The sequence below is a fragment of the Ictidomys tridecemlineatus genome, chromosome 14, assembly GCF_052094955.1.
Source record: "Ictidomys tridecemlineatus isolate mIctTri1 chromosome 14, mIctTri1.hap1, whole genome shotgun sequence".
Classification (NCBI taxonomy): domain Eukaryota; kingdom Metazoa; phylum Chordata; class Mammalia; order Rodentia; family Sciuridae; genus Ictidomys; species Ictidomys tridecemlineatus.
In genome coordinates this window covers 40,225,934-40,239,339 of record NC_135490.1, presented here as the reverse complement: position 1 = coordinate 40,239,339, position 13,406 = coordinate 40,225,934, and the positions used below count along the sequence as shown (strand labels likewise).

The 13,406-nt window shown below is 34.6% G+C and overlaps 1 protein-coding gene across 1 annotated transcript in view; it reads right to left on the bottom strand.

Annotated features, from left to right (window-relative positions):
- Window positions 1-5,339: 5,339 nt before the first annotated feature.
- Window positions 5,340-13,406, bottom strand: part of Msr1 (macrophage scavenger receptor 1) — a 75,000-nt gene continuing 66,933 nt past the window's right edge. Inside the window, exon 10 of the mRNA XM_078031091.1 lies at window positions 5,340-7,505. Coding sequence (XP_077887217.1) covers window positions 7,372-7,505 — 134 coding nt within the window. The 3' untranslated portion in view covers window positions 5,340-7,371. The remainder of the gene's footprint in view (window positions 7,506-13,406) is intronic.

Below are 13,406 nucleotides of genomic sequence, written 5' to 3'. Positions count from 1 at the left end.
TAAACTGGAGTACACTGGAGCCACATCCCCAGCCCTATTTTTGTATTTTATTTAGAGACAGGGTCTCACTGAGTTGCTTAGCACCTCACTTTTTCTGAGGCTAGCTTTGAATGCATGATCCTCCTATCTCAGCCTCCCAACCTCTGGGATTACAGTTATGCACCACCACCTGGCTTACCAATGCTTCTTGGTTAGAGATTTCTGTGAGGGCTCCATTTAGAATCAGTCTTTGTAAAAATTTCTCTTTCTCCTCTTCTTTATCTGAATCCTACAGAGACATACAGTTGGCTGTCTTTACTGTGCAAACCAAGGATGCTCAGGCAGAATTAGAAATGCTCCTCTGTTTTATTTATGTTTTCCAGTTTGCAAGATGCTTCCTTCACTAAATTAGACTGAGCTGTTTCACAAAGCATTTTTCCTTCCCTAAAGATCTGGGTAAATTAAAAGTTCTTATCTTCTTTACCTGCATCAACACCATCAAATGCAGAACGGTGGTAAATATTAGGGGCATGTGAAAGTTACTAGCTTTTGTTCTGCTGGTAATTCATGTTCATCTCAGATTCTTACAATCACAGCCTGAATGAGGTAGGTCATATATAATCATTCATTCCATTTTCCACCTGAGGAGGCTGAGACTTCCAGCCTAAATGACTTCCTTTAAAAAAGTACATCTAGTAGAGATAGAGCCAGTACAAAAATACAGGTTGAGCTTCTCTAACTTGAAAACCAGATATCAGAATTGCTTCAAAATGTGAAACTTTTTGAGCACTAACAAAACATCAACAAGAAGATTCCAGATCTGACTGCAGGTGTTGGGTCATAGTCAAAATGCAGGTGCACTGAACATATAGAATAAAATTATCTGCAAGCTACGTGTGTAGAGTGTATATGACATATAAATGAATTTTATGTTTAGATTTGGCTCCCATCCCTAAGCTATTTCATTACATATATGCAAATATTACAAAATGCAAAATAAATCAGGAATCCTACACACTTCTGATCCCATACATTTACGATAAGGGATACTCAAGCTACGTATCCCCCGTCCTCCTTCCTGCTACACTTACCATATCACATGGTTTTCTAATAAATATGCCAGTTCTTTCCTGACACTGTTCTCTTTGCATGGACAAGTCACTTAGCAAATAGTAATGGACTCTTTAAGATTTTATTCTCTGTTTAAATAACATAATCCACACATGTAAAATGTTATGCATTTGTACTTTATATCAGTGTGACATAATTTCTCTCTATCTTGATGATTAACATAATAATTAATATCATTTTACTTTAAAATGACAAAATAGAACACATGGAGTCCTCGCATATGAAATGCTGTTCTTTTGTCTGTGCATGCAAGTCCAATTCTGGGGTGGAGATATCCCCCAAAATATAATATGAGAATTCAGATACTGGAAGAAAATTTTTATATAATAATTTTCTGATCTTCTTTTGTTTCTTGATTTCATTACTACCTCATTACTACCTGCAATGTGGATGATGAATGTGGATGAGACTTTTAATTAAGTAATAAATAAACTTTAGAATTTGAATAATCATGATAAAAATAATTATCTAATATTACTACAGTTCCAAAACCCTTTCCTTTCAAATAGTTTTACCTTATTTATTTGTCATAGATGTTGAAAAAGTATCACAAACTGACTTCTTATTCAAAATCTTTGGCAAATAACGAAGAGATGATTAGCAAATTTGTTATTCCTTGAAGTTACCCTCTTTCTTCCTTCCTTTTTCCCTCCCTCCCTCCGTACCTCCTGTCTTTCTTTCTTTCTTTAATTCTTAGATTTTCCAATTCATAGTTTCTTCTCATCTAATCATTTTGGTAGCTGACTTGAATATATGATGTCAGTTGAGCAAGAAATAGAGGGCCTTGACTTCCTTAATTCAAAATAATTCCTTAATTCAAAATAAAATCGGTGTTCTCATTTTATCCTGCCATTGAAACTTTACAGTGGAATAATTGTTTTGTGCTCCTTGTAATTTTAAGAAAAAGAAAAAAATGATCACTTTGTGTCATTAGTTTTAGCAGTCTTTTTAGGAATATAATGTAAGTATGAAGTACCAAAGACATTTTTGTGAGAAGAATGAAAAGTTTTCTAGAAGTTTTGATTGAACTTATTTGGTTATATGGAAGTTCTTAATGAATGATTAACAAGTAAGTGTTTCTTAGTCTTTTGTTTTTTCCCCTAAAGTTGTTGTAGGCATGTAATTCTATATTTTTTTAATTCAGAGAACCCTAAATAAAAGAGCTTTAAGGGTCATATTTAATTCCCTTTTATGTTTTTTTTGTGTTTAACTTTTTCATAGAAAAAAAACTATGAAGCAATAGCTTTAAACTCTGCATAACTCTTTTCATAGCTGGATTTCTGTATTTCATTCAGAGCATAGTGTTGCCTTCAGAAAGCACAGTTCAGCTGACAAAGTAATTAAAAATAATTGCATTTTTAACTTGTATTCTTTATAAGCTTGAAGAGATTAAATATTCGGCTCATAGCTGCAATTATTAAATGTCCTATATTCTCTTGCCCATTTCTCTGTGGAAGGCTTAAAGTTGAGAATAAGTCGTCTTATGTTCCCAGATCACGGGGGGGGGGGGGGGGGGGGAGGGGTTCTTTCTTTTTCTTTGTTCTCTTTCCATTTCTTTGTTAAGTCAATCAATTTTCCATCAGTCTTCTTTATGTAAAAACAAAATAGCACTAGTCTTTCTTTTGTGTGAAATTGTGGTTACAGTTTGAGTAGAGAAGCGTATATAAATGATACAGGGAGTTTGTTCGGGGGGATTCAGTCTTATGCAATTGTGGATTTTGGTTGCTGATTAAGCAGCTTCTGCAAGTCTGTGGTCTTAGTACCTAGTTCTAGTCTGAACACAGCATGGTCAGCCATGAGAAAGGTGGACATGAACTAGGGGAGAACCTGACTAAGACGGAACCCAGGAGGAAGACCAGAACCTGCATTAGTTCCTCACTGCCTCCAACTTCCATGATCCAAGTGGGCTTCAGGGAAAGGGATGAATTCACCATGGGGTTAAGCATGTACCTGGCCCTGGGAGTGACAGAAACTGAAAGGGGCTCCTGAGGGCTCCAGGAGCTACCTCACGGGGAACAAGAGCTGCTGCCCCCCACAAACCAAGTCAGCCAGCAGTTGCAATCTGTAGATGCTGTGTCAGCATCCTGCTGGTCCTGTGGTGACTCTCTAAGCATGAAGAAAATATGGCCAATGATAAACCAGAGCAAGGTACAAAGTTAAGTTGAACAAAATATTGTTCTGGCTTAGCTATAATCATGAAATGTAAATCCACCAACGTAGTGAAGGAGCGAGGGAAGATTTGGCTTAGTTACTATAGCTTTTGTGTGTTTAACTTATTTTTTTTTTCTTTGTTTTGGTAGGTTAGAGAAAAGGGAAGTTGAGTAAGAGCACTGCAATATTTAATTTCTGTACCAGTGGTTTGAATCTGCTTTACACTTCCCGTATTAACATTTTTTTTTTAAAAAAAAACTATACCGCTCTTGTAAAGTTGCACAGAGTTGATTAATTTGTTTACACCTCCCTCCTATATGTAAAGCTGGTAATAGCTGATCTGTGGAATTTTACTCAAGAAATAAAATATAGAGAGAAAATTATTTGCCCATTAAAGTCTCTCTCAGTCCCTTTTTTTTTTTTTTTTTTTGCTATTCTAAAAGAATAACATAGACTGGGTCATTTATAAAGAACAAATGTGTTTCCCATAGTTCTGGAGGCTGGGAAATCCAAGACAGAGGTACAGGCTTGATAAGGATCTTCTTACTGAATTATCCTGCATCAGAAGGTGGAAGGGCGAGAGAGCACAGGAGCAGGAGAGAGGGACCAACTCCCACTTACACCAAACTTGCTCTCCCAATAACAAAATCCAATTCTGTGACATTGACATTCATCCATTCATGAGGGCCTTTCCTAAAGGGTCCACATCTCAACACTTGTGAAGAGACAGAGTTGTGTTGGAGGTTACGTTTTGAACACTTGGGCTTTAGAGGACACATTTGAAACATACAAAGTTTCTGGGACAACCAAAGCATCAGAGATTAGCTGACTTGACTTGTGAATTAGGAAACTTGGTTCCCTCTCATAGCTGAGTAATCTCAAGTAAATATTTTATCTGTGCCACAAATGTCCTATTTGAAATCAATAAGAATATTGACTGTTTCTATTTTTTTTTAATTTTTCAAATTAGAAAACAATCTCATTGTATAAATAACACACGTTTCTTACTGGAAATCCAGAGCTCCTATCACAAGTCCCAGAGCTTATTAGACCTTCTTCTAATGAAAAAGCCCCTGCTTCCAGGCTTGCTGATGTTCTTAACAGATGAAAAACATGAAAAAATGAAGTGTTTGGGAGATGTTCTCTGGGATCCTGTATTTCCCAACATGCTGCATCATGCCCTTGCCTGACTCAGCATCTTGCTTGTTTTTTGGACGCTTCAGTCTTTCTCACTGGGTGAAGAATACCACGTAAACTGCCTCAAAGAGCAGCATTCAGGAAAGAGGAAGGTAAAAATCCTTGTCTTTCAGTTAGAGGACATACAGAAGCAAGCATCTTTGTACTCTATTTCAAGCAGCTGAGTCTGCTCTATTTTTAATGTCATAGCATATGTAAAAAGTCTTTCATAGTTTTAGTTATTAAAATTTTTAAATATACAGAAATAATGGACCAGACACTCTTATAACAGATATTGTTGCTTTCTTATATTTTCAAATATGCATCCATAGTTATATTTCCATCTGCATACACCTACAGATTTGTCTAAAGCCCACTTTGCCCATCTCAGTTGTCCTCCCTACACCTCAGCGGTAATCACTGTGCTGAGGTTATGGTACCATTTCAATATACGATTGTGTGTATTTACTCCACCTGTTTGAATCCATAAACAATAACTTATTAGATATTTAAATATTAACATAAATATAATTATAAGATATATATCATCTTTGAACTTGCTTTTCTATCTGGATGCATAATTGAAAATATAAGCAATAATTTGTGTTCTTATAAAATTTATATATGGAGATGTGATTTACCATTGTATTTTTATATAGCATTATATAGTAAAAATCTTTACGCATTTGCCACTGAAGGATAATTAGGATATCACTGTAAGCCAGGCATGGGAAATTTGTGTTACCAGACTGTGTTTGGTTTTGGCATAAATGTTACTGCCACCCTGAACACAAATACATTACCAAGGCTCTAAAAGTTGCATTTTTCCCTTAATAGCAAGTATCACTATTTAATTTGTAATAGGCACGTACCACTATTCAACACTTCACCTGAGAATAATATTTTGTTATGGTTCATGAGTTTGGGAAAAATTGAAAGTTTTGATTGAAAACTATTCAGATAATTGAAGTGAAATATGCTTAGACTGTAAATGTCAACTGTTCCTCTTTTCTAAGTCCCTTTTCTCCCTCTCCTTCTCCTCTTCTTTTTTCTTTCTTCCTTCCTGCCTCCCTTCCTTTCTTTCTAAATAAACACTTTATGTTTATTTTGATGCTAGATGATTAGATGAATGAAATTCATTGCTTCTGATCAGCTGGTTCCTTTTGAAAAAATTAAAATCAAATCACAAATGTAGGATACTTGAAGGACTTAATGCAATTCACTGTTTCAAAGTAAATTAAGTCCTCAGATTACACTGGTGTTATTAACTTCTTTCCTAGACTTGACTGAGCTTTGTAGGTCATCTCAATTACAGAAAAATAATTTTTAGATTACTTAATAAAAATACAACTAGCTATACATAAGTGGGAAATCAGTATCCATATATTCTATAGCAATATAATATTCACAGCCCATAGGCACTAATTTTCAGACATGTCATGCAGGCTGATGATGCAAAGATTATCTTTAAAACCCTTTTATTTGCCTTGTGAATAAAATCCACAGACAGTGGACCTGATCACACAGAATTTGTAACTAGCAAAATTGGTACTAAGGTTGGACACAGTCAGTCTAGATTCAGAATCCATTTTCTTAACTACAAAATTACCCTAGAGATAGAGAAAACTGCCAGTGGTCCACAGGGGAAGAATACAACATCATAAAATGCATTCTCAGTAAGTTATTTCCAACAGTTGCAATTCCAAAATAACATTTGCCTCTTCAAGTGATTGGGTACTCAGACTCAGGTGATTAAAAAGGCTGAAGCCTGTACTTTTGTTTATTGTCACAAAGAAAGAAGAGTCGAGCAATTCTCTAACAAACTTATTATATAATCACAGATTCCTATGAGTTGAATATAGGACAGTTGAAAATTAAGGGTTTTTTTTTTTTTTTAAGGATTCAGTTGAATTTCAATAACACCCACTGGTCTTTCTGCCCTACATGTAGACAGCTACTTTAAAGGGTGGTTTTCATATTCTAGGATAGGCTTTGGGGATTTTCTGAGGGTGCATACCCTGGATTACTGTCCTTTAAAGCCTGAAAATGCCTGCTACCCCACCTTTTCTGTGTTTATAAATGTTGACTGACTTCATGAAAAATTCCAAAGACAAATAGTCGAAACTTCTCTGTCTTCTATACTCAAGGCATTTGCATTATATGTGTTAAAATGGAATAATCACACATACATTTTAAGCACAGTGCCCTAGAATTATAACAACTTAGGCATTCAACTGAATTAAAAATGCATAACAAACTGAGCTGTACGTTGACAAGTAACATTTTTGATCCACCAGTTACCTGGACACATGCAGCGATATGTGTCCTTTCAACTAAGTTTATAGTTAACAGCGGTCAGCACATGGCCATGAAAATAAGTTCTCCATCGTGGCCAAGAGATCATTAGCAATGCTATCTAACACCCACGTTACATTTACAGATATTAATATCCAGATAAGATTCTGCCTTTAAAAATATGTATGCAATGGAGAATTTTGCCAACTGGGCACAAAAGAGATCTTCTCAACCCTCCCATTATTCAGAAAGTAATTAAAATCAATTAACTATGTTACAATGAAGGTTAAAATGACAAAATTATAATTTGGTGGTGAAAGTATCAGAAATTAGAGCCAGTGATTAGTGTCTTTCAATTATCATTGACATTCGTGATCTAGGAGACTTAAACGTCAAATGTGTTTAATTTAATGTTATTACATTAGAAAATTCCATTTAAAAACCTAGAGGAGTTAAAATGTTTTAAATATAGAGTAAGTATAAAGGTGTTCAATATGTTTATCAGATTATTTAAAAATGTTACTGGTCTTTGGACAATACTCTTAATGCCTTAAATTTTCATTAAACTAATTTTAGTGGGAAAAGATAATACTCGTTTTACAACAAAGATTTCATAAATATGAATGCAAACACAATACATTATAAAGAACAAGTGACTCCAGCGTCTTCAGAGTGTGAACAGACTCTCACACCCCATTGCCTGATATTACACTCTTCAATAGATGACTCTCTCCCAAAACAAAATACTTCGTTCAGCCATATTGGACCAGTACCTGCAAAAATCAGATACAACTGCATTAGTAAGCATAAGTAAGTGGTCATGTGTAGTGGGACAAAGCCATTAGCCCATTCACTAATTAAAACCAAATATTGATCATTATCTACATGCAAGTTCTGTGCTCTGTTAGAATTCCAAAATGAATCCCCTGATTCAGAGAACTTTATACTCCAGTCAACATGTAAACTACTAATGTACCGAGAAATGAGAGTTATAACAAAGGTTCCTCTGCAGGTCCATGAAAGCACAGATTAAAGGATAACTGATTCTTTTTCTAAGGGTGCAATGAGATTGATTATTAATCTAAACATAGGGAAGGAAATAGCGCCAATAGCAATGGAGATATGTGATAACCAGATGATCTACATGTCAAACTATGGCAACTGTTTTTCGAAACACCCTGGGGCATGTCTGGAGCATAAGAAATACCAGCGGGAGGACTCCACAGCCGCATATTCATTATTTTTAGCTTCCAATATGTTTAATTGAGCTGTGCCTAGTTTGCCAAAATATTATCTAATTTTAATCCAACTAAAACTGATCCAATCAGGAAAGAATTTACAAACTATACTGTAAGGAACCATGGATTGAAAATATTATTAACTACAAGAATAAGAAAATAACATGAAAATGTCAGGGCTAACACACATGTTCTTTGTCTGAGATCCTTCTCAGGCCTTTATAAGAAAAACAACGGCTGTCATCAGTAAGCTACCTGACAGATATTTAACTAAATGAATATACTTAACCACCACTTCCAAGTAAATACTCCATTTTTATCAATAAGCAAACAACTCTATTTAAAAGAAACTCATGCAATGAAAAGAAAAGATAATTTTAAAAATAAATGTTTGGATGTGTCATTCCCTAAAGTTTCATAAGTAGATCACTTATAAACATTCTCCTTCTTTTTTATTCTTGAGATAGTTCAAACCATTGGAAAACTTTTAAATAAATGGTTTCATCAGGTTTTGTTAGTTAGATAAAATTGCAAATCTCCTGAGGAGTTTTCAAGAACACTTCATGCCATAAAGATACCAATGGTTCCACACTGAATTAATCAAAATCTTTTCAAAACTGGTGGATAATAAACAAATATTTTAATACTGTATGCATAATTATGATGATTTTCCTAAAGTTGGACCAATATGATCTTGAAAGGTTCTCTTTCTGTCACAAGAGTATTTATAAATAACTTCAACTTAGACCTCTGTGCATCTATAGAAGACTTTTTTTTTCAAAGAGGCATGCATGATGATATTACTCTCACCAAGTTTTCAAACATTCTGTGAGCTCAACAAATAAAATATAATAATATGTACATGGTTAATAATGTGCATAATTGTATAGTGGTTTGTGCATGTATAAATAATCAGCTGTTGGTGCTTTTGTTATTTACTATGTGGATAACACTGGAAAGAACCTTAAAAATTTATGGAGGCTTTCCATCTTATATAAGTATATATTAAAAAGTTATTTCAAGTAATAAGGGCATCATAAAAATGCTTGATGTATTAAAATAATTAGTCTCTGGGCATCTAAAACACAAAATACATTAATCACAGGAGGAAGGAAGATTCATTAGGAAGGTTAGGTAGAAAGTGGGGTCCATGTTAAAAAAATTCTTAAACTTTGTATTGTTAAGTCACCAAAAAAATGACATCATCAGATGCACATTTTAATATTGTATGTCTGGCAAAAGATTGATAGTTGGACTGAAGAAGAAATAATTTGTAAGACAGAAGGAAACTTAATACATGTCTATATAGAAATTTTTTAATGACATGCTTTTATTTGCTCTTAGAATTGAACAGAAAGTTTTGGTTTTCACATATCAAATAAATGATACATTCATTTAATTTATGAGTAATCTATGCCTTCACTAGAAAGATCCAAGCATGAGACAAAATTTATTTTTGGTTTGCATTATCAAAGTAACTATGAACATTGCATTTTTCATTTACCATAACAGTAATTAAACAATCAGAGTCCAAACTATGCTTCTACTATGGGTTGTTTGATTGTTTTTGTGGTGTTCGTTATAGAAACCATGGCTAAGCAAAAGCTCTATCACTGAACTACAGCCCCAGCCACAGTGTTTCTATTATGAAGAAACAATGATTTTTCCTGGGCTGATCAATTGCAAAAGTAGTAATAGTAAACTGAAGAGCACAACAATTTTTTGAAGTGTTTATAACAGTATTGGTTCTCAAATTGCTTTTGTTATGTGGGGCATATTCCCTTTTGTTTATGCATATTTTGAAATGTGAATACGTTTGTGTGTATTTCCTTTTAGGTTTATAAAAGAAGTTTTGGAAAACAAGCAACTGAGTACCATGGTACATACCTGTAATCCCAGTGGCTAGGGAGGCTGAGGCAGGAGGATCAAGAGTTCAAAGCCAGACTCAGCAACTTAATGAGGCCCTAGGCAACTTACAAGACCCTATCTCAAAATTATATATATAACATATACAATCACTGGGGATGTGGCTCAGTGGGCTAAATGGCCCTGGGTTCAATCCACAGTATCAAATATGAAAACAAAACAAAAACAACAACAACAACAACAAACAGCTCTACAGATAGTAAGACAATACAAGTGCCAAAATGGAAGGGAGTCAAGACACTAGGATCTTTATAAGTTGTACACATCACATTTATGGACATAAAAAAAAATATGTGCAAATAAAGAAAAGAGAAATGTTGATGAAAACCATGACTCTTATACTTCTGGGAGCACAAGAATAGAAGGCTCCATGGCCTCTGTCACTGGCTACTGTGAGGTTTTTCCTCTATATTTTATGAACCCAGTGACTGGATTAAGTGCAGAATTTTTAGACTCCTAGAAAAGAGAATGAAAGTGAGAATTTTCTATGGGCTGTAGCACCGTTCCAGCAGGGGCAGCACAGGGAAGAAATGACTTAGTCAATTGATGGGCTGATGTGTGAGTGCCCATTTTTAGACGCTGTGGTTAAGGAATTATGGATGTCAGAATAGCAAGGACGTGGTGATAATAATGGAAACTTAAGCTTACTCTTTTAAGGAATTAGTATGTAACAGGAAACATTCAATGTCCATTTATCATTTTATCTCATTGAATCCTCAAATAACTGTTAAAAAAAATTAAGGGCGGATATCATGCCATTTTATCATTGAAGCAACTGAAACTCAGAAAGAATAAGAAACTTTTCCCAAGGTCACAGGGCATTCCTAACCTGTTTCTACCCAGAGCCAGTGCCCTTTATCAACGATGTACTGCACACCCCTGTGTTTTTAGACAACCATGACAGAAGTCTATTTTGAGTATCTACAGGAATGAACAAAACCAAAATCCTACGCACTTTCCCTGACCTTCTACTGGGCCTTAAGTTCTAGGGTTGTGAAGCAACTGCACACACATGTACGGTGGCAGAGTGATATCTACATTTAGAACCTCTATTTGAACTTCTTTTTTCTACTGGGGACACACAGATGCGATAAACACTTGTAGGTTTTGGTAACTGTGTCTTTTGCTATGCAGAAAAGATTCAGGCACAGCAAACATGCTATGAGTGCATTTGTATAAGTCGATATGCTAGGTATTTTCACATACAATTCTAAGTGTTTCTTCTCATAATAACCCTGAAAAAGGATGGCAAATACTTCCATTTCACAGATAAACTGTCACTCAGAAAGGATATATGACTTTCTTAAAACAGCAAAGAATACAGCCAAGTATACTGACACTTCACTTAATGATATTCATTGGCTGTGTAGATGCTTAAATAGTTATAAAAAGAACTTCCAAATATTTGTTGTTGTTGTTTTTGTATTAATATATTCAAGACTATGGAGCCTAAGGGAAATTTTTATTTAAAACATATTTTCTATCTCATTCCAAATTGTTTTCTGCATTAAAAAATTAATGCAAAGGTAGCATAAAATTCATAAAATTTTATACTCATATGAACCCACAAGATTAAAAAACTGGGTTTTTTAAAGATAATAACAGTTACTCAAGGATTTTTGTTGTTGCTGCTGTTTTTTTTTTATTTGTCTCTGAAACATATTTCCTACTCAGTGGAAAATTATGTAAATTGGATGTGTACATTTTAGATACATTTTTATTCTTTTATCCTGAATTTTTCAATCCTATCTATTTATATCAGTATTCATCATCTATCTCATCTATTTCTATGTATCTGTCATCTGCTCATGTCACCTACGTATCTATATATCTATTTCATCTATCTATCCGGGCATCTATGCATCTGTGACTTTCTTTAAATTTGAGGGCTATAGGAAGGACAAGTGGACTTATTTTGTTTCTAACAGCAGGAAACAATAAAACTGTTGTCTATGGCTTCTGTAGTTTTATGAGCTTGGTTTGTGATGCTTGAGAGTATAGTGCACAGGTAATTATATTTCCTATTAATCTTTTGTGTGAGAATGTATGAGTGAGTGGGTGAGTAAGTGTGTGTGTGTGTGTGTGTGTGTTTGTGTGTGTGTGTGTGAGAGAGAGAGAGAGAGAGAGAGAGAGATGCTTAGGAAAAACACAAAACCTCATACATGTAGCTCTACTACTGAGCTACATCCCCAGTACTGCCTCTTCAAGTTTAAGTGATTTGGGTATCTTTAATCTGATCTTCAGTTGGCCACCATTGCTATGGGGAAAAAAGGTAATTGGAGTTCATACACTGATCAGACACTCAGTAAAATGATGAGATTTGAGATTAACTGCTGAGTAGATGGAAATGGAAGCAAAGATTATTAATGGTTAAAAGCATCTGGATGTATTTTCATTATATCTAGTCATGGATGGGTGACATGAATTTTACCATTTTGATGACTTATCAGGGAAGTACTTTAAGGAGACCTTCTCCTTTGAGGAAAAAAAAAATATTATGTTTGGAATCAAAGTTGAAAATGCCATTGGGATGGAAATATAGCAGACCATGTGGACATAGGTTATGGTATGGATGCTTTGTGGTTCTGGAGAATCCATTTATTTTCTCTCAATGTTGTCATATGCAGAAAAAAAAAGGAGTGGGGCTCAAATAGTTCTAAGATTTCACTTACTTTTAACATCCCATGAGTCTTAGATTCTAAAGAAGAAAACTCCTTAAAAAATGAAGTTCTTAAGGATAAAGGGTTTAGAAGGATGTTCTATGTGGTGAAAATAGTGTGGCATGAGTTCCAGGTTCAGGAATGAAACTGAGACACACTCCCCCCACAATGGGTGTGTAAATTTGGGCAAGTTTTGTGACCTCTCCTAGCTATACTTACTTGCTCTATGAGAAACTAGGGCTATAATATCTATTTCTCACAAACTCTGTGAGCACTAAAGGAGATTATCTAAATAGTACTTAACAACTGATTCTCTCCCATTCTTAGTACTATCTTTGTTACTGTAAGTAACAAAATAGATATAAACCCTATAGGGTTTCCAAAATACCCAACATCCTAATATTTACATTTCAAAACCTTCCATGGGAGGGAGAAGAATTATGTAAAACTTGAAATTCTTAACTATTGATATTTTTTATTTATTTGGGGATTATTTTACTCCCATTCCCTATTTAGTTCAGAGGTGTGGAGTTACACTTTTTTGGTTGCTTGCTATTTTTCCTTGCATTTAAAAACAAAAGTCCACTATAAAATTTGTTATGGAATGTGAAAGTGGTAATATAAAACAAAGCATAATGAGCTAAGAATGAATAAAAGTTGGCACTTACTGTGTAAAATTTCCTTTTGCTTCTGTTTTGAAGTTGGAGTTCAGCACTATAAACTTAAGATGAATTAGCTACTCCTAGTTCAGCTCTTAGTTTTCTCATCGGAAACCACATAGGCTCAGATACACCTGAACAAATTCCCTTAGGTAGTACCACTGTCTGATAAAACTCAACCGAGTTTGCTA